We start from the raw sequence: 21,957 nt of genomic DNA, 5'->3' as shown, positions 1-21,957 counted from the left end.
ATGGCACAAGTCAGCCTCCCTGAGCTGCTTCTTCCTCCCAGGGCTCCGGGTACCTGCACGTCCAGTGGGAGGTGGTGCTCAGGCTTCAGTCGATGGATTCCCATCATCCGGCCCTTCCTTTTGCCTATTGAGTCTCACATAGCCAGACCTTCTATCACCACGCTCTCCAAGATTCTTGCATGAAGCTGAAGCCACTGGTGGGCCTTGGCTTGAATGCCCTCACCACATCTTCCCCAGCTGTTTGCCCGCCTCCACGCCTTCTTTCTCTGCTGCTTTGGCCAGCGCCGCTCACCCGCCAGGTCTGAGCACTTTGCTGAATCCTAGTCACTTGTTGTACATAAACTGAGTGGATGGAGGCTGACACACAGACAGACACCCCCTCCTTAGACTGAGCTTCTCAGGAGCCAGGTCCTGTCCCATGACGACCTACAAACAAGAATAAATAGCAGTGGTAGCTGCCTTTGTATTTAGTATTGTGTGACACCAAGTCCTCCCTGTCAGCTTAGAGACTGGAGGGTGGGACCTGCCTCTCCACCTGGGTGTCACCAAGAGTGCCTTGCTTGGGAAGTGTCCAGGCTGAACAGTCCTGTTTCCACCCTGCTGTTCCGCAGGCTCACTCCTTCCTCCCTAGCTGGGCTGCAGGGAGAGGAACCCCCACCCCGCCCCAGTGTCCAGCCTCCCCACTACATGTGGCTTAGAACGGGGCACCAGCTGTGTCTGGGGAGGCACCAAGGTTGAAAGGATAAATCCACAGGAGAAGACCCTAGGCCAGGCAGTGAGCTTCTTAATCGTGAGACTTATTACTCATCAGTCTTATACCAACCTGAATACTATGTATTGATTCTGTGTTTGGTTTTCTGTCTCCCCTCCACTAGAATGGAAGCTCCATGAAAGCAGGGACCTGGGTGCCTCTCTGCCGTTGCTGACAAATGAGCAAGAGATGTCACGGGCTCAGGTGGTCTCTTGTGTTCTGGCGGGGTCAGTTGGCCAAGTTAGGAGAGACCGCAGGGGACCAGGCTGTTCTTAGACCCTTGTGAAGAAAGTTCCATTGCGGTGAGAAGTCCCCCACCTGTCCATGGACCACCCTGATCTGGTCTGGTGTCCAGAGCTGCCCCTGGACTGGGGTTTCCCTGGGACTGGTCAACCAAGGTCATTTGCAGAGGAGACCAGCTGCCTTGACCCAGCCTGGTTGCCACCGGCCCCCAGCAGTCTCCAGCTCCAAGGACAGGAGTCTCCTCTCAACTGGGCTATCTGGGAATGGACTAGGAGAGCCACGGGTTATGGACCACCCTCAGACCCGCTCTTTTACAAGCTCACAATTTCCTGGTGAGTCTGCATTTCCCAAGACAGCAAGAGCAAAAAGTTTTATTCCTGATGGCAGAAGTTTTATTCCTGATCTTCATCTGTCTCTGGACTCCGTTGTCCCATCCATAACATGAGGGCATCAAGCAGAGTGACCTTTCAAGCTCTAGCCCTGGTGCTGGAGTCAGGTGGTGGCAGTGTGGTCTCCGGGCACGAAGCATCAGAGGTTCTCTGGGCTCTGGCGTGTGGATGACCTCAGAGGATGGCATTCTGTGGGCACGGCCATCACGTCTCCTTGGTCAAGTGCCCCAAGTGACCTGCCTGGGGCTGCATTCGGTCCAGTGGTTGTGGCCACCCTCATCCTGCATGTGCCTGGACAGACCTGGTTTCTGAATCTCGCTCCCTTTCCACACCAGGCACCTTGCTTCCAGGCAAGCTTCCCTCTCGTGGCGTGGTCCTCACTCTTGGCTGCACGTCAGAACCACTTGAAAGCTTCTCAAGTTATGGACACCCGGTTGCACCCCATCCAGTAGGATTTGATGGATCTGGGGTACAGCAGGGACACTGGGCTTTTTAAAGTCTCCTTAGAAAAAAAAAGAAGAAAAAAAAAGTCTCCTTAGGTGGTTCTGAGCTTCCCTGGTAGCTCAGCTGGTAAAGAATCCACCTGCAATGCAGGAGACCTGGGTTCGATCCCTGGTTGGGAAGATCCCCTGGAGAAGGGAACAGTTACCTACTCCAGTATTCTGTCCTGGAGAAGTCCATGGACAGAGGAGCCTGGCGGGCTACAGTCCATGGGGTCGAAAAGAGTCAGACACGACTGAGCGACTTTCAGTTTCACTTCTTCAGTGATTCTGATGTGCAGCCAAACTCAAGAGCCACGACCCATCTCCGTCCTCCATGCAGCTGCTGCAGTGACCCTCCCAAAATACAGCCAGACCTTCCTGAGCTCCCTAACCAAAGACGAAAATGCAGCCACTGGGCTTCCCTGGTGGTCCAGGGGTTAAGAATCGACCTGCCATGCAGGAGACATGGGTTTGGTTATCCAGGATGATTCCACACCCTATGGAGAAACTGAGCCCTGCCACAACTGCTGAGTCTCCGCACCCTGGGGCCCGTGCTTGGCAACAAGAGGAGCCACCACTGCGAGAGGCGTGTGCCTCACAATGAGGAGAAGGCTCCCCGCAGCTGGAGAGAGCCCACAGAGCAACCGCCCCCCCCAACAAAATGCAGCTGCCTCCCTCTGTCATTCAAAGCCCCTGGACCATACCTCCCCGCTTATTAGGGGCTGAAATGTGTCTCCAAAATGCACGTGTTGAAGCTCGTACCCTTATTCTTCATGCCTCAGAATATGACTGTATTTGGAGATGGGGCCTTTAAAGGGTCATTAAGATGTGGCCATCAGCATGGGCCCTCATACAATCTGACTGCTGTCCTTAATAAGAAAAGGACTTTGGGGCACAGAGTCGCCAGGGATGAGGGCACACAGAGGGAAGTCCACGTGAGGACGCAGGGAGACGATGGCTGGCCAAGACTTGCTCACGTCTTGATCTTGGACTTCCAGCCTCCAGACTTGTGGGACAACACACGTCTGTTGTCTAAGCCGCCACATCTTTGTTCCAGTAGTCCGGCTGACTGACGCATCACCCTTCCACCAAGGCAAGAGGCAGAGTGATCAGGACTGAGAACACGGGGGCGGATTCCCTCTGCCTTTTATTATCGGAGGCTCTGCCAAGTTCCTTAACGTCTCTGTGCCTCTGTTTCCCTGCCTGTTCAATGGTGAATACCAGCTGGAGCTACCACATGGGATTATTGGGGAGGATTCCATGAGTCCGTGAACTGTGCTTCGAACCATGTGGCTCAGAGTAGCCTCCCTGCTAACTTTTTTTCCCCCTTCGCATCCCAGCCTCTGCTTCCCTCTTCCTCACCTGCCTCCTGGCCCCACCACACCACGCTTACCCTTGTTTTCTCTGACAGCTCCCTCTCTGCATTCCCTCACTCCTACCCACCCATGTTTTTGCCCAGTGAAGCCCAACTTGAATTCCTCCTCCTCTGAAAAATATTCCTAGATCCCTCTAAGCAAAACCACAGCCTCCTCCATCATACTGCAATAAAAGTGTGTTTGTCTGTCCAGCACCTTAATCTGCCTTGTGTACCCAAAGGGTTTACTTACGGTGGCTAGGAAGGACCCCTAAAGGCTTCCCAGGTGGCTCAGCAGTAAAGAATCCACCTGGCAATGCAGGAGAGGCAGGAGACGTGGGTTCGACCCCAGGGTCAGGAAGATGCCTGGAGGAGGAAATTGCAACCTACTCCAGTATTCTTGCCTGGAAAATCCCAGGGACAGGGGAGCCTGGCTGGCTGTCATCCATGGGGTCACAAAAGGGTAAGACTCGACTTAACAACTAAACAACGACAACACCAAGGACCCCTAAAATACTGCATGATGGCGCACATTGCAAGCAGGAACTCAGAAAGAAAGAAAAACAAGGATGGTGACATTAAAGGGTCCAGGAATGAGCTAACAAGTGCAGACCGTGGGGCGCTTGACACTGTGCCAGGAATTCCAGCTTTAGTTATAAAGTTATGACTGATATGCCTTTGATTAAAAAAAAAATGTAAAGTTCTTCTTGATGCAAAATAAAGAGATGACTTATCCCTGAGAGTAATTTGATGTTCACTGCTTCTCAACAGTCATGAAACTGCCTAGCAGCCCACGGAGATGGATTCTCCTTCTTGGGAGAAAATTAAGCTTATCTGGACACCACGGTGGGACTTTTAAGATTCTGGATTGTGACTGAATGCAGCTGAGTCGAAGGCCGGATACCCAGGACTGGCTGGAGAGGGGTGCCTGATTGCAGCTAGACATATCCCAGGGGGCTTTGGTGCCAGTGAGTGGAATTCTCCCCAACTCTCACTACAGGCCTCCGTGCCCACCTGCCATCTCTAGACCCCCCCATAAGAATCCAGTCTTAGGGATTTGCATCTCTGAGGTCTCAGGCGTGGTGACAGGTGCATGGTGCCCTCGACGAGATGACTGCACATCGACAAAGATCAGAGTGTGGATGAGATGGATCAGCTACTAGTGGACCAAGGCTCCCACAGGACGAATACCTGTCTTACTTCCTTCATCACTGAATCCCAGCATCAAGCACAGTTACGGTCATAGCACGAATGCATAAATGCAGTCAAAGCTATGGTTTTTCCAGTAGTCATGTACGGAAATGTGAGAGTTGGACCATAAATAAGGCTGATCGCCAAAGAATTGATGCTGGAGAAGACTCTTGAGAGTCCCTTGAACTGCAAGGAGATCCAACCAGTCCATCCTAAAGGAAATCAGTCCTGAATGTTCATTGGGAGGACTGACGCTGAAGTTCCAATACTTTGGCTACCTGATTCCAAGAGCTGACTCATTGGGAAAGACCTTCATGCTAGGAAAGATTGAAGGCAAAAGGAGAAGGGAACGACAGAGGATGAGATGGTTGGATAGCATCACTCACTCAATGGACATGAATTTGAGCAAACCCTGAGAGATAGTGAAAGACAAGGAAGCCTGGTGTACTGTAGTCCATGGGGTCACAAATTGTTGAACGTGACTTAGTGACTGAACGCATACACATAAGAGGACAGGTTAGACAGGAGGGGGTTCAGACATCAGCTGCAGGGCGAGGAAAAAAGGCTTTGACCACAGAGTCTTCCTTTTGACCCATCCATTGTGGGCTTCATCTGCCTTTCCTACATGACAGGCTGCCTCACACATACCACTGTGCCCTGGAGGTGGAGGACATTAGATTAGATTCATTTTCCCAGGAGGATCCAGGGTAGCCTTGAGGAGAGTAAGCTCACACCTGGCAGGAGATACCCAGGCCACAGAGTTTCCACTTCCTATACTCAGGCCAACCCTGGAGAAGCAGTCTGTGGGAACCTGGTTAGCATGGATCCCCCTGACCCTGGGGCCATTTATTTATGTTTTTAATTAATTTTTTTTAAGTGGGGAGGGTGGGCTTCCCTAGTAGTTCAGACGGTAAAGAATCCACCTGCAATGTGGGAGACCTGGGTTTGAGCCCTGGAGAAGGGAAGAGCTACCCACTCCAGCATTCTTGCCTGGAGAATTCTGTGGACAGAGGAGCCTGGCAGGCTATAGTCCGTGGGGTCACAAATAGCAGTTTATTTATTATTATTATTATTATTATTATTTTTAAAAGTTTTTTGGCTTTGTCATGTGGCATGTGGGATCTCAGTCCCCTGACCAGGCATCAAACCCACACACCCTGCATTGGAACCACAAAGTCTTAACCACTGGACCACCAGGGAAATTCCCTGGGGCCATTTAGCCAGAGGATTTGGGCTGAAGGTCTTCAGATATATCGATAGATCCTTTCCCTTAAAGATGAAAAACCAGGGCCCAAGCTTCCATATTGTTCTTTTCTCGATCCCTCTGGCATTACGACCGCTTTAATCCACTTCCCACTTCATCTACTTCCTACCCTCCCCTCGCCCCCCGCTTATCTTCTGCAGCATCTCTACATCTACCTGGCACTCCGGCCCCATGTCCCAGCATAATGGCCCCCTCCTCCCCGGCTATATAGAAACCTGGCGTAGTTATGGTCAGGTCCTCGTAGAACCTTCCTCTAACAGGATAGAGAGCATCTACTTTTCTGAGTTCCTGCAGCCTCCACCATCGGCACAGCCTACAGACCATTCTTTATTGCTTGCTATTTTATATTTAATTTTCACATCAAGTTTCCCCCAGAACTGTGAGTTTCCTTGAGGACAAGGACATTGCCTTGCTTATTTCTGTGTCTCTTGGACTTCAAGGGGAATTTAATGCATATTTATTGACCGTCTCATAGTATATTTTGGCCTGCTCATAACAGGAATGAGGCCTGTTTGTTTGTTTTGCTCTGTGGCCAGCTTGCTGTGGGGCCTGGTTTGGTTTTAAAAATTCTGGTCCCTGTTGGAAAAGGAAGTCGAATAATTGGGGTTCTGGAGAGAGCAACTCTCGCTTTTTACCCTTCTGTGTCTTTTGAACTGTTTACAATAAGCATATGTTCATGCATTACTTTTGTAATAAAGCAATTTATTTAGATTATGTTGTCCCTGTGAACAATGTCCCATTGAAGGGACAAGATGATCTTTGGGGGTAAGATACTTTTCTCTAGTATTCCAGACTTAAATCCTTTCTGGGAGGCGGGGGGCGGGGGGGCATTATGGTTCTCTCTGTTCTGCAAATGTGTGTAACTGCATGAAGCTATAAGGGACAGCACATAGATTAGGAATTTTATGTGGGTTGTAATTGGGGATCATTTCTAACTGCCTGAAGTCATTTGCAATATTATTTCAGCTGTGAGTGGATTCTAGTTAGTTATAAGAGTCCCTCCATCACACTGAGATGTCCATGGAATTTATTTGCTGTGTTTTACCCTCTCATTTTTCACTGGGAAAGGAAGTCAGCGCAGAATGTTTATTCTGGTTCCCAAAAGAGAGAAAGACCATGTCCCTCCACCCCTAAAGAAAACCCTCTCATTTGAAATGTCCTTTCCACTTACCCTACTCTGAATAATGGCTTGCTTTTTAAGCTCTCTTGTTTTTCTAAATATTAAAATTTCAAAGGAAGGATATTTTTGAGTTCAAAGCGCCTGTTTCAAGTCTTAAATGGTTTTCTTGGCCTGGCATTCACCAGAAAGAATTTTTAAAACAGTATCCTATAGGTTGGTTCAGTAGCTGAAATGACTGTTCCAAGCCAGCATTGTTGGCACATAATGCTGAGATGAATCTCCACCCCACACCCAGATCTTTACTATTCATTGTGTTCTGGGTCCTAGAGAGGTCATCTGGACCATCCCTCTCTCTCCAGGCAGGCTAGTAGTGGGGGGCAGTGAAGGGTGGGATTTGTTGGGGCCAATAGACCAGACTCACACAGCACTGACCTCCCAAACTTCTCGGCCTGTTGGGTGGGTTGACTGAAGGCTGGAGCTGCCTGGAGTAGGAGGCCATACAGTCTTTTCATGCCCTCTGACCCCATGAGTAGGAGATGGTCAGTTCACCCTGAATTGGCCCGGGCAGCTGGGACTCTTAGACCAATGGCCCAAATCCACCCTGGACTTCCTACTGTTTCCTGGCTCTGAGCTTCTTCCAAACCACACTGTGTAAAACTTGAAGATTCAGAAGAATGAATTGCTGAAATCCAAAGCAAGCCAGTCCCTGTCATCTTCCCCACTGGTTCTTACGTCTGGCTCCTCAGTCATTCTGTGTGTCTCGGGTCGCTTGCCCCATTCTTGCTGCAGAGTTGTCAGTTTCTAGGAACGCCATCATTTCTCAGTGGAGCGCTATAGACGTCTGAGGTGAGCCCTTCTCTGTCCCGTATATTACCAGTCATCTGCCCTGGTTCAGTCCAGTCATTACGACAACCAAGAATTCATTCCAGCCTGGAGTTTGAGGGTGGGTGCAGTGCAACCCTCAACCTGGTGGGGAGGAATACTGCCTTCAGCCTGTGGGGGGCAGTACCATCTTCAGCCTGTGGGGGGCAGTACCATCTTCAGCCTGTAGGGGGTCAGTACCAGCTTTAGGGGGCAGTACCACCTTCAGCCTGTGGGGGGCAGTACCATCTTTAGGGGGCAGTACCATCTTCAGCCTGTGGGGGACAGTACCAGTTTCAGCCTGTGGGGGGCAGTACCATCTTCAGCCTGTGGGGGGCAGTACCATCTTCAGCCTGTGGGGGGGCAGTACCAGCTTTAGGGGGCAGTACCACCTTCAGCCTGTCGGGGGCAGTACCAGTTTCAGCCTGGGGGGGCAGTACCACCTTCAGCCTGGGGGGGCAGTACCATCTTTAGGGGGCAGTACCACCTTCAGCCTAGTGGGGGGCAGTACCACCTTCAGCCTGTGGGGGGCAGTACCATCTTTAGGGGGCAGTACCATCTTCAGCCTGTCGGGGACAGTACCAGTTTCAGCCTGTGGAGCAGTACCACCTTCAGCCTGTGGGAGGCAGTACCAGTTTCAGCCTGTCGGGGGCAGTACCATCTTCAGCCTGTCGGAGAGAGTACCCTCTTCAGCCTGGGGAGGGCACTACCCCTAGCTGAAGACCCTGAGTTCATAGCTATATGTTCTGAGGGTTAGGCATTTCTCCTCTTGCATCTTGAATTCCCAGCACCCGGCACAGTCAGTGCCAGACTTGTGTTGCTGCTGAGTCACTTCAGTCGTGTCCGACTCTGTGTGACCCCATAGACAGCAGCCCACCAGGCTCCCCCGTCCTTGGGATTCTCCAGGCAAGAACACTGGAGTGGGTTGCCATTTCCTTCTCCAATGCATGAAAGTGAAAAATGAAAGTGAAGTCGCTCAGTCGTGTCCCACTCTTAGCGACCCCATGGACTGCAGCCTACCAGGCTCCTCCGTCCATGGGATTTTCCAGCCAAGAGTACTGGAGTGGGGTGCCATTGACTTGTGTTAGGATATCGTAAATATTTGTCAAATGAATGAGAATGAAATCCATGAACAAGCTTCAAGAAGATCTGTGAATCCTGTAAAACAGTGTGCAGAATGGGTCTGTATATTGTGTGCATTGTATCCATATGTTTTCCTGGGGGTAAGGATTCTAGCATTCACCAGATTCTCCAAGGGAAATTGTGATCTACACGGATGTTGGGGTGACTGGTCTAACCAGTGTCCACTACCAGGCTCATGTTTGAATCCCTACAAATGGCCTTGCACAGTGGGTGTGAGCTGAGCTTTAGAGCTACTGGTCCATACCATGATCCTGATACCCTTGCTGAAAGAAATGTCCTGAGAATTGCAGGGGAGACTGCTCCCCTAAGTTCATACATCTCTGTAGTGCAAGGTCGGTATTCTATCCTTTAACAAGAAATGACCTTGAAGCTGGGCACTTGGACTCCCCGACAGGAAAGTTTGGTGAGAAGAAGACAGGAGGGAGATATTTTCCTCCCAAACTCAGGAGTGTTTTTTGGGTGGCTTTCTTAATGAAAGACAAAGAAACTGGTGATATCACTCAGCTTCCTGTAAGCTGGGGCTCATGCAGCAGCTCGGCAGAGGGCAGCTGAGCCCAGCAAGGGAGCAATCATGATTCGCTTCCTTCCTGAGAATTCACTGTCGATGCAATTGTTTAAATAAAACATGACGTGCTGAGGCAGGAAGGACAGCTGGGCTGAGTTGGTGGCTGAGCAGAGGGCTCAAGGTCCAGAAGCATCTGCAGACCTAAGCAAAGGTTCATACTCAGCCCGTGGCCCTGTGGAACTGTAGTTTGGCTGCACTGTGGTGGCTTTGTATGAGGTCTCGGATGGAAGGGTGTGGCAGGTGTTAACATGATGATGGCTGATCCCTGAGGCTTTCCCAGCATCAATCTGCCCATCTTGGGATTGTCCTATCCTAGGAAGAGATGCTCTAGGATTCTAGAAAGGGAAGTTGGCCAGGGGAGGGGACAAAACTGAAACCTGGAGTTGCCCGAGATTGACTCTGAACTCAGAGTCAATCTCAGGCACAATGAAGCGTTTACCAAGAAGTCTATGATGTCATTCGCCCCAGAAAGATCATTCTTTTTGAAGTAGCTTCCAGCATCTGGACTAGATCAGTCATGAACCTAGAAACTCCTTCAGGGGAAGATGGAAGCTGAGGAACTAGAGTTCAGAGCAGGCTTCTCAAACCATGTGTGTGTTATTCAGTCGTGTCTGACTCTTTGCAACCTCATGGACTGTAGCCCACTAGGCTCCTCTGACCATGGGATTCTCTTGGCAAGAATACTGACGTGGCTTGCCATTACCTTCTCCAGGGGATCTTCCCAACCTGGGGTTCAAACCTGGGTCTCCCACATCGCAGGCAGAGTCTTTACAGTCTGAGCTGCCAGGGAAGCCCTCTCAAACTTTAGTGTCCCTAAAAAGTCACCCAGAGAACTTGTTAAATCAGACTCCTGGGCCCTGATTCCACAGTCAATTCAGCAGAAGCCTGAGAATCTGCATTTCTCATAAGCTCTTAGGTACTACTGCTGGCCTGGGGACCCCACTTTGAGAACCACTGGTGTCCAGTGGCGGGGTTTCACGCTGTGCTCCACGCTGCCCCCTTGTGGGAGAGGGAGGGATGAGAACAGCGAGTGAATGGGGCTCCACGCCCTCACCCCCAACTACACCTAAGACCCCTCCCAGTCTTCTTTACAAATCTGGTTTCTGTGATTGAAAAAAGAAACCCTTGATAAAAAGAAGGAGGGTGGGGGAATCCTGACCTGGAAGAGGTGGGTCCAGACCTGCATGGGGGGTACCCCAGAGAATCGAGCTTCCCCACCCCACATTCCAGTGTGCCCAAGTCAGGGGGCAGCCTCTAACTATAACCTGAGAACGTTCAAAGCAGACAAACCCCAATAACCAGCTAAGTGAGTAGAAACCAAGGCAGGCATCACCTGTTGTGCCTGCCCGCCCCACCCCCACCCCCCCGCAGGGCCACAGAACCCACTCCCTGGGCACCGTGGCCACAGTTGCACCCGGCTGCACCCAGCGGGGTTCCCAGTCTGTCTGCATGCTAGCCGCCCCAGTCCCGTGGGTGCAGGGCTGCAGCCTGGTCCAGGAGAGTTTGCCCAGCGGTGTCTGGATGTGCCCACATTGGCCCTGTCCCCAGGCCCCTTGGGAACCTCGGCATAGCCACCTCATCCTCCATAAACCAGACCTGAGATAACCATCTGCCCCACTGTAGCTGGGACCCAACAGCAGTGATCTGAGGTAGGAGCCCAGGCGCTGATCACAGTGTCAGGGTCCTGGCTTGGCTTCACCATCATCACCCTGCTGACAGAGTTTGGGTGAGGCAACCTCTCGAAGCCTCAGTTTCCCCATCTGTAAAATGGAAATAACTGTAGGGTCTAAGTGAGCGTTAAACACAGCTGTCAGGATCCAGCTCCTGGGACAGCACCTGGCATGGAGGGAGCCCTCGGGAAGCGTCAGCCAGCTGTCACTACGGCTTCTCACTCTGCACACTCAGCGGTTCTGCTGAAGCAGGCGTGCACCGTCTGTGTTAGCTTCCTGCGGCTCTGTAACAGATGACCACAAACTTACTGTTCACTCGCTCAGTCGTGTCTGACTCCTTACGACCCCATGGACTGCAGCACACCAGGCCTCCCTGCTCTTCACTGTCTCCCAGAGTCTGCTCAGACTCATGTCCATTGAGTCGGTGATGCCATCCAACCATCTCATCCTGTCGCCCCCTTCCCCTCCTGCCCTCAATCTTTCCCAGCATCAGGGTCTTTTCCAACTTCATGAACAGTATGAAAAGGCAAAAAGAGATGCCCACAAACTGGGTGGGCTTAAAACAACAGAGGTTCATTTTGTCCTAGTTCTCAGCAGGCGTGGGCAGGGCCACGTTCCTCTGAAGGCTTCAGAGGGGAGTGAGCTTCATGCCCTTCCCTGAGCTTCTGATGCTGCCAGCAATGCCTGCGTTCCTTGGCTTGTAGACGCGTCACTCTAGTCTCTGCCTCTGTTGTCACGTGGCGTTCCTGTCTGTCTCTGTGTCCACAAGAACAACAGCCATATTGACTTAGGTCCTGCCCCAACTGAATATGACTTCATCTTTTTTTTTTTTAATGTTAATTATTTTTTGGTCACATCACATGGCATGCACTGATCTTAGTTCCCCAGCCAGGGACTGAACCCAGGCCCCCTGCAATGGAAGTACAGAGTCGTAACCACTGGCCTGCCCTGTGGAGTCTTGAGTGTGACTCCATCTTAATTTGATTGCATCTGGAGGCCCTGTTTCCAAATTAGCTCACCTTCACAAGTGCTGGTGTAGGACTTGGACCGATCTGTTCAGGGGACAACGACGGTCCCCCCGGCCCGAGGCTGCAGGGCCCTGGGGAACCTTCCCTGGGAAGCTCCCCAGGCCTGGACTGAATGCTCCCATGGTTGTGTTTTGCAGGGTGTTCAGACTTACACCTCTTGGATATGCTGACCCCAACTGAGAGAAAGAGACAGGGGTACATCCACGAGCTCATTGTCACAGAGGAGAACTACGTGAATGACCTGCAGCTGGTCACAGAGGTGAGGGCGGCTGGGGGTGCGGGCGGGGGGCTGGGGTCCCTGTCAAGGAGGCGGAGTCCTCCTTCCCAGGCTGAGAAGCTCTCAGGTGTCTGGGAACCTCTGGACAGGATGTCACGTAGGAGATGCTTTCCCGAGAGAAGAGGGTTCCTTCTCATCCATGGCCAACTGGGAGTTCTGTCCACAGAGGGGGCAGGGGTCCCTCAAGCCCGTGAGGAGGCCTGGGGCGGGACACGCGGGCGGTGAGGTGGGCGTCGGGGCCCCACTCAGACAACTTGCCACCAACTACCTGAGGCCACGGAGCGCCACCTCCCAGCCCTTGGCAGTGGCATTTCAACGCGGCGGCCGGGGGGCTGCTAGCTTGAGTTATTCCTCATGCCGCCCATCACTCCCAAGAAGGGTCTGTGAAAGGGAATGAAGATGCTTCCTCCCCAGGGCCTCCTGCACACACCCCTGACCCCGTCTGGGACAATGCCTCATTTTAGCTTTCCTCCCAGGGAACTCTTGACAGGCCTAGGCTGCCTGGTCCAGGCGGATGAGAAGATGCAGAGTTGGGAACCCCCTGCGTTTCGGGAAGCTTTTGGTCCAGACATGTGGGACGTTGGCATGTTAGGGGTCGGGGGCTTGCCGAACTGGGTGTCCAGGTGCCCCTATAGTCTGCGAAGTACTGTGAGAGTGTGGGAACCACACCCCCACCCCCAACAGTCATGAAACCGTCTGCCCTGATCATCTCCTCCTTACTAACCTGGGAAGACAAGGCTCGCTGACCCAGTGTGGAGTGGTCCTGGACGCAGGGTGGGTTGATGGCCCCCAAGGCCATCATGAGTGCTTAGGAAGCACTGGGATGAAAAGCACCGCTTTCTCAAGACACGGGACCGTCACTAAGAGTCTCGGGTGCCGAGGGTGTGAGTGTCACGCCCTTAAATGTGGCATATTGTGCGTGGCCTGGTGGAGGCCCGGTTCAACATCAGCTTGAGGACCCATGAAGGGTAGGGGCTCCCGGGGATCAGCCTCAGTCCAGCCAAGTTTATTTCAAAGACAGGCTGAAGTAAACTAAGGTCCCTAAAAAACTAGGTCCCTAAGGAACCTTCCAGTGAGTGGCCTGCCTCCAGCGGTAACAACCACCTCTCTCTAGGCAGGGGGCTTGCCATGGGGGGGCTCAGCTGAGATCCGTGATACACTGCGAGTGGCCCACCCCTTCGAGGCTAGGCCTGGAGCCCAGGAGAGGAGCTGTGCCCCCTCGGGGCTAGGCCTGTACCCCCTGGCTCTGCCCGAGGTCCAGCCTCAGCTGTGGGCAGAGCCGTGGGGTCCATCCCGTCCCCAAGGCTGCTGGGTGGAGGCTCTGCTCCCTGGGAGCTCCAGAGTCTTGTCTGGGCCGTAGATGCTGGGCCAGGAATGTGTGAGCCACCCCCCACCAACCCCAGGGCATCTCTCAACCCCCACGTCTGGCCCGTGGCCAGCTGGGAGAGCATGAGTGCCTTTGTCCAGAGCCCCCAGCTGATTCCCTGCCAAGTTCAGGCCCGTCCTCCAGAGTTTAGTGGGCCTCCTTGTAAACCTGTGCATGGACCCGATGGGGAACCCCGGCCCCATGCCCCCCGCAGCAGAAGGGGGACCACTTGCTTCAGAAACTCGGCAGCTTCTGAGCCCCCGAGCAGGGCTGCAGACACCTCGGGCCTTCCCGTTGCTCCGAACAGACCGGTGCATTGCGTGTGTTTGAATTTCAAGCTAACTGTTTGCTTTCTGAACTGCTTCGTTTTCTGCATCTGTAGATCTTTCAGAAACCCCTGATGGAGTCTGAGCTGCTGACAGAAAAAGAGGGTGCTATGATTTTTGTTAACTGGAAGGAGCTGATTATGTGTAATATCAAACTACTGAAGTAAGCCTCTCCTTTCTAACCCCACCTGGCTTCGCGCTCACACACTAGCACCCCTGCGTGGCTTCATGCGTGTGTCCTGTCTGTGCATGCCCGCTGCGTGTCTCCCTACCCCTCTTCCTCATTTCCGCTCACATGCTCCATCTCTCTTTCTCGCCTTGATGCCTTCTAGAATCACAGTCCCAGTTCTCCCTGGGGAGGTTGGATTGCCTGGGTCTCCCAGTTCCTGCTTTTACCGTGGTTCTAGAGTGAACAGAGAAGGGCTGATCCTGGGTCCTGATCCCTGACCGGCCCCACCCGGGGTGGGGGGCAGCCCCCATGCCTTCCCTCAGACCCAGGATCCACAGGGGGGCACGTTGGTCTCTTGGGACTTTCTTGCCTCCTGAAGACGGGAATCAGTGGGACCATCCATGGCCATGGTCCACAGTGGTTCTCAGGATGTCCCTCTGAGATGCTGTCCTGAAGCAGTGGCTATTTTATTCATATTTCAGTTCCCAGTTGCAGCTGCGGGCCCAGGGAGAAACACTGGGCCAGGAGTCTAGAGACCTGGGCTTGGAGCCCTTCTCACTGCCCTGCCTCAGTTTCCCCACCTGTAAAAGGAAGGTATTGGATTGTACCATCCAATCCCTAAAAAAAAAAACCCTCCAATTTCTGTCCACCAGGCCCTCAGTATAGCATCACTTGCTAGAACACAGATTAGGTCCACAGTGATCCTGTGATCCCAGGGGCAGCACCCAGGCCCTGGGAACTGGTGGTTCCTCCTGATCTTTAGGTTCGTGTAAACGGGAAGCAGCTCTTTCCTGGATGTGGCCCCTGGGATTTGCTAGAGTGATTTCAGGTCTCCACTGTGAGTGTGTTTGGGGGTGGATGAAGGAAGAGAGGTGTGGCGAGGTGGACATGAAGCCAAAGCATAACATCCTCTCTCTGTACGTTCCAGAAGACAAGTAATCAAAGATGATGGAATGAGGATGGTTTAGAGGAGTAGTTCCATTCATCTCCCTTGAGAAAGACGCTGCAGGGTCTCCTAGCATAGATCTGGGTCGGATTCTTGGGCTCACACCCTTGCCGTCACCTGTGCCCCCGAGCCTCAGAGTGCTCATCTGTAAAGTGAGGTAGCAACCACCACGCAGGGTTCTCATTAAGGAGCATTTAGACTCCAAGTGCCTGGTCCATACAAGTGCTGGGCTCGGGCCCTGGGTGCGCTGAGCACCCACTCTTGCCTTTGGAGAGAGGCTGCCTTGTCACTTGGGGGCAGGTGGGCTCATTAATCCCTGAACCTACAAGTACTAAACCTAAAGGGCAGGAGACGAGTTGTTTTGAAACACACGCACAGACCTTCTATGGGAAACACACCTACATGGTAACACCACTTTCTTGGGTGAGTGTGTGAGGTGGGGTCCGCAGGGTCCCCCTTGCTTTTCTGTTGTCTTCGCACTTTAACCCTCCCTCCTGCTCCTGACAGGGAGCCACGGGCCCCTTTCTTGAGCTCTTCAAGGCCAGGCCCGCTTGCCCCCTCCTCCTAGCACCGACGCGCTCCACAGCCCCAGAGGTAGGAATCTAGAGCACTCTGGCTGCTGTGGAAACAAGGCTCAGAGAGGCTGAGTGACTTGTCCAAGGTCACACAGAAGGTGATCAGGGCTCCGGGCTGCTCTGTGGATGACACTCAGGGCCTACTAGGGGTTCCACCCGGCTCTACCCTCGATGGAAAGCAGGTGACACCAGGAGGCAGGCATCTCAATTTTTCATCTGGGCTTCAGCACCTTCTAGCTCATTCTGGGCAGTTATCTCAGGCAGGTAACTCCCCAACCCTTTGTTTCAGAAGCTGTAGGATTGCAGTCAGAGCATCTGCCCGGTCTAGCATGCAGGGTTATTCCAGGGAGCAAGTAGATTAGGTGTACAATTGGCACTCTGCCAATTATGGCCCCACCGGGCACCACCTTCTACCATCTCTGATGACCTGATTGGTTAGTTTGGCTAAGCTTTTTATCTTCCAGATAAAATATTAATACCTGTATTTAGCAAGAGCTTTCTGGGGACCTGATTTCCTTCTTTCTTTCTTCTCTTCTTTTTCCCCTTTGCAGCATCTTATTATGAAAAGTTTTCAGACATACCAGGAAAAATGGAAAGAATTGTATGGTGAGCGCCCATATTGTAGATTATACAATTTCACTGCATAGACTTAACGTCTTTGTGCAAAGGACTAATCCCAGCAATGGGAAGATTTAGGGCTTCTGGCACGATGGAAGAGGGAGGCATTTGAGGATGAAGAGAATTTAAGGCAGTGGCTCAGATAGTAAAGAATCTACCTTCTATGTGGTAGACCCAGTTTCAGTCCCTGGGTTGGGAAGATCTCCTGGAGAAAGTGAAGCTGCTCAGTCATGTCCTGACTCTTTGTGACCCTGTGGACCGTAGCCTGCCAGGTTCTGCTGTCCATGGGGATTCTCCAGGCAAGAATACTGGAGTGGGTTGCTGTTTCCTTCTCCAGGGGATCTTCCCGATCCAGGGATCGAACCTGGGTCTCCTGCATTGCAGTTAGACTGTTCACCCTCTGAGTCACCAGGAGGGAATGGATACCGACTCCAGTATTCTTGCCTGGAGAATTCCATGGACAGAGGAGCCTGGTGGGCTGCAGTCCAAGGGGTCGAAAAGAGTTGGGCACAACTGAGCGACCAACACTTTGATATTCATTCCCGGGAGGGCTGCAGTGGACAGCCACTTATGTGCCACTCCTGATCTAAGGGCCAGCGACAACTTGTACTTAAAGGGGGACATAGGGTTTATCAAACAGATAAATAAGAAACAAACATAATGAACATAAAAGGGAGCTACCTGGGGCTCTCAGACTTCTTACTAATGCTGCTTCTGGGCTCTTTTACCTGTGAGCAGAGAGCTGAGAAATTTGCCTTCAAAAGCAGAGTAGGACAGAAGAATCTAGAACATTTTACAATTAAGAGCTAGATGCAGACCTTTAGGAGTGGCTATTAGAAAAGATAGGAGAAGGGATGCAGGAGTGAGATAGGGCATGTGGGACCAAGTGCTGGCAACGGTTTTTATCGAGATCTTTTCCTGTTTCCTTGCTTGAAGAAATAAAATAAATGAAAGAGCTTCTCTAAAAAAAGGTTTTCTTAAATATTAAGTATTCAACTTTCAACTTAAGTATGATAAGAAGAAGATAACAAGAATAATTTAAGAAGAAGACACAATTTTCTTTAAGGCAGAAAAACAAAGAAAAATGAATAAGAAGTAGAAAACGTACCTTGAATAGACAGCTGGTGGGAACCCGCTATATAGCTCAGGGGGTTCAGCTCTGTGCCCTGTGATGACCTAAGAGGTGGGATGGTGGTGGTGGTGGGGAGGCTCCGGAGGGAAGGAGTGTGTGCACACTTATAGCTGACTCACATCTCTGTACAGCAGAAATTAACACGACGTTGTAAAGCGACCATACTCCAAAGAGAGAGAAGTCGCTCAGTCGTGTTTGACGCTTTGCGACCCTGTGGACTGTAGCCCACCAGGCTCATCCGTCCATGGGGTTTTCCAGGCAAGAATCCTGGAGTGGGTTGCCATTTCCTTCTCCAGGGGATCTTCCCGACCCAGGGATAGAACCCAGGTCTCCCGCATTGCAGGCAGACGCTTTACCATCTGAGCCCCCGGGGAAGCCCGAGGTATACTATACTCCAAGGTATATGCCAGAAAAAGATACCTTGGTGGGTAAAGACAGGATGGGGAGAAGGAAGGAAGGAAGGACTTTGGCTGGGCGTGGACAGGGTGATAGGGGAAGTGGGAGTGCCTTGGAAGAGGGGAGAGGAAGGCCGGGAGGGAGAGTGGAGCAGGGGGCTGGGAAGGCCCACTTGGAGGGATGGCAGGAGCTGCATCTGCAGCGAGGAGGCCGGGAGCCCAGGGCAGCTGGAGTGGAGGTGGGCCTGCTCTTGGTGCTTAAACTCTATGGGCTCTGCAGTCAGATCCCGCCCCCTACCCCGAGTTCCAGGGTTTCCTGTCACCCGTGAGCTGTGTGACTCTGGTCAAGTCACTCGGTTTCCACATGCCTCAGTTTCCCCAACAGTCAAGAGGGATACTGTTGGGTTGGCTGAAAGACTCATGATGGATTTTACATACCATCATATGGAGAAACCTGAATGAAATTTTTGGCCAACCCAATAAGTCATATATGCTTAAAAAAAAAAAAAAGAAGTGTTTGATGCCTAGGACACATTCATGAAAGCCGACTCTCTTGCCCGTTCCCTTGATCCGCAAATTTCAGAGGGTTACTCATTCGCTCAGCAAACAGTGGGCACTCCGATGCATTCACTGACTGAGTTGATTTCTGTCGCAGTTCAAGACCTTGCGTGTATAGAGCTTTCTGTGAGATTACAGATCAGTCCCCAGGGGGCGGCACTGTGGCTGCAGCACTCATGCGATCCCTCAGCCTGGTGCCAGCCCCTGTTTCCAGCCCCTCAAGCCCAGTCCTGTGCAGCAGAACATCCTAGAAGGAGGCCCGGCTAAACCTAACAGGCGCCTGGTCCTTTGCAGGGGCCTGATTCCAGGTCTGCCCCCCTCCACAACATCAACTCAAGTCTACAAGAGTGGGCCTCCAGAACCTGGGACCCGGCTTAACTTCCTCTTGTCATCTTTTCCCTTTTCCTTGTCTCCTCATCATTTAAAAAAAAAAAAAAAGACAAAAGAGGGAGGCAGGTAAAAACACTTTTATTCCCTTGCAGAAAGACTGTGTTACTCCTCATTGGAAAATCATGGAATGATGGAATTTCTTCCTGTTTCCATCTTCCCAAGTTTGTATTAATAACCTGGTTACTCACCACGCTCATCCCCCAGAATTGGTGGCAATTTCACCCTCGAGCAGATTTTTACATGTGGGGAGATACTCCACACCAGCCCTGCAGTGGGCAGTCGCCACCTGGCCATCCTGGGGGCACCAAGCGGCCATTCCTCATGCCCCAGCCAACCAGCAATGACCAGCACCTCTTCCTACAACGGCATCTGCTTAAGGGGGGAATCGCTCACTGTTTAGACCATATAAGGCACTGTCCCTAAAGTTTCTTTCCTTAGCTTGCTTGCCCAGTCCAAAGATTTAAAAATTTTTTTCTTTAACCAAAGATGTGGGAGAAAGAAAATAATCTGAAGTTTTTAATACTTAGACTGCAGCACCTTTTGGGAACCGTATAGCCCTACCCACAACCATGAAGGCAACCAGAGGAATTCATAGTAACATCATCCTACACTTATGTTGGAATCATGTATTACACCATTCTGTTCTATCCATCCATCCGTTGATCATCCATAATCACTAGGGTAAGCAGAACACGCCCATGGCCTCCTACGTTGTGGCCTCGCCTCCTGGTATATTGCTGCCCTTGTTGTGTAGAAGCTCAGTACTGTGACCTTCTTCTTATCGTTGTTGGTTAGGAGTTGCCATAGAAGTTAGGAGGGTGAGATGCACAGTCCCGGCTCCCACGGCCCTGAGCACTAAGACCGCAGTGAACTCCCGAACACTTTGCAGTTCCTCTGGTCCCTTCTCGACTTCCAGGACATATGTTGTTTGGGTCCATTGACCCATTATCATATAAATAGCCTTCTCTCTTCAGAACTCTCTTAATCCAATCAACTTCAAGTTAGCCACAGGAGTGAAGCAGTGAAGCACAGATAGATCAGACCATCATTTAAACCTGGCTTTCCTGGACATAGGCCTCTCTGGTGGCTCAGAGGCTAAAGCGTCTGCCTGCAATGCGGGAGACCTGGGTTTGATCCCTGGGTCGGGAAGATCCCTGGAGAAGGAAATGGCAGCCCACTCCAGTATTCTTGCCTGGAGAATCCCATGGACGGAGGAGCCTGGTGGGCTACATACAGTCCACGGGGTCACAAAGAGTCGGACTGAGCGACTTCACTTTCACTTTCCTGAACATAATGGGATTATTTTCCTGTGGCAGTTGATTTGCCATCTTCATTGTGTTTCATTTGATCTGAAATTGAGCCTCCGTGGCCCTTGGCCACAACAGCTTCCCTTGGGTGGCAGCACTGGTCCTGGAAATGGATTCAGGGTTGAGGCCAGGCCAGCCTGGATGGACCATGCATTAAGCGAGACATCCACCCAGGGATCATGTCGGAATTATTTTTTTTTTAAAGAAGGATTCTATATATTTCCACATGAAAATATTGTCTTTTATACTGGCTTGTTTGGCAAAAAAAAAAAATTTTTTTTTTTTTTTTTTTTGTAGTCTTTCTAAGAGCCAGCCAATAACCATCATGCCAAAAGAAAAATGCCCCAGGGACACCTCTCTGTAGCACCAGACTCATTTCTTTTTCTGTTCCTATCTCCCACATAGATGCTTAGTGGCCCTGGGTTTGTGCCCTCACACACATCCCATTTCTGTGCCTAGAAGTGTGCTGTGCTCCCATCAGAGAGCGCGGAGGTGGGGTGCTCACTTGCTGCGTTTCCGTGCAGAGCGCTGAGGGTCCGCAAGAAGATGTCTGGAGAGAAGATGCCCGTGAAGATGATCGGGGACATCCTGACGGCCCAGCTGCCACACATGCAGCCCTACATCCGCTTCTGCAGCTGCCAGCTCAACGGGGCTGCCTTGATCCAGCAGAAGACCGATGAGGCCCCGGACTTCAAGGAGTTTGTCAAAGTGAGGAGCCCCGGCTCAGCCGAGTCCCTGCCCCCCAAGGGGCCATCTGCGGGCAGCTGGTGTGCAGTTGCACGTGCATGGAGGGTCTCAGCTGCACAGGAGGGGGCCTGGCCCTCACCGGCGGGTGTGACTGGGGCCGTGGGACTGGGCTTGGCGGGGAGGGACCAGCGCTGCGCTGGAAACTCCAATCTGCAGTCCAGGTGCATGTGGTGTTCCTGCAATACCGGTTTAAAATCCTTTGTCTCCTTTTCAGGCCTAGGAGGACTGGCAGGTCTCAGGTCTCCTATTCTGATTAGTCTGAGTGCCCTCATTTTCCTGCTGCTCTGTGCCCTTTGCTGACAAAGGGGATCCCAACGGACCCTTTAATTCTCTGCCTTAGTTGGTTCTTTTTGGTGAGCTCAAGCCCTAGGAAGTCAGCAGGGGTGAGTGTGAGATGACAGGACCTCTGCTCTGCTTTGTAGGATAACCAGGGTCTGGAGAGTCGTGTACCACCAAGGGACATTGTGGGGAGGGGCCCCGGGCTGCTGGAGGCCTCGGGCTTTGGACCTGCTGCCCTGGGACCCGGCCTTGGAGGGGATGGTCCCTGCTGGCCAGGCCAGCCCACCCCATCAGCGCCCACCTCTCCCAGGGGGAAAGGAGAGACTAAAATGACTTGTGCTAAGTGGGCACATTTTGATGAGTGGGCAGCAGAGTCATCATACTAATGACAAGCTTATCTTTGTGCCTCCTGGATTTGGGGTGGGGGACAGGGCTTTCCCACCTTCCCCATAACCGTGTTTGTGGCATCATCACTGATAGGTGAACGTGCCGCCTCTTCTGGGCTACAGCATCACATGTTCTCGTTCTTTCTTTCTCCCCTTGTTTCTGACATTAAATGCTTGGATTTGCTATCCAATGAATGGAACGTCTGAAGTCATTCTAAAGGAGAAACACGGCCAAGAAGTAGGCCTAGGGTGGGCTGGAGACTGGAGGTAGTGCTGGACTGGTGGGTACCACGGGCCACCTGGGGGTCCACCCGAGGGCCAAGGGTCTCCCCTGGGTTCAGGCAGAATGAGTCCATCACTGCACGCACTTGAACTTCAGGGAAGCGCTGACCTCAGCCCAGGGAGGGGCCTTATTCCCCCTCCCT

General features: G+C 52.0%; 1 protein-coding gene across 6 annotated transcripts in view; it reads left to right on the top strand.

The window, feature by feature from the left end:
- The window catches only part of ITSN1 (intersectin 1), a 251,132-nt gene that overhangs the window by 198,604 nt on the left and 30,571 nt on the right, over positions 1-21,957 (top strand). For 5 of the 6 annotated variants that reach the window (XM_043892810.1, XM_043892808.1, XM_043892809.1 and 2 more), the window contains 3 exons: positions 12,199-12,320; positions 14,087-14,193; positions 20,645-20,828. In XM_043892810.1, coding sequence (XP_043748745.1) covers positions 12,199-12,320; positions 14,087-14,193; positions 20,645-20,828 — 413 coding nt within the window. The remainder of the gene's footprint in view (positions 1-12,198; positions 12,321-14,086; positions 14,194-20,644; positions 20,829-21,957) is intronic. The other variant, XM_043892811.1, reaches the window with a different exon arrangement.

Source organism: Cervus elaphus, chromosome 31 (assembly GCF_910594005.1).
Source record: "Cervus elaphus chromosome 31, mCerEla1.1, whole genome shotgun sequence".
Classification (NCBI taxonomy): domain Eukaryota; kingdom Metazoa; phylum Chordata; class Mammalia; order Artiodactyla; family Cervidae; genus Cervus; species Cervus elaphus.
The sequence above is the reverse complement of the archived record's forward strand: the minus strand, read 5'-3'. Positions and strand labels throughout refer to the sequence as shown.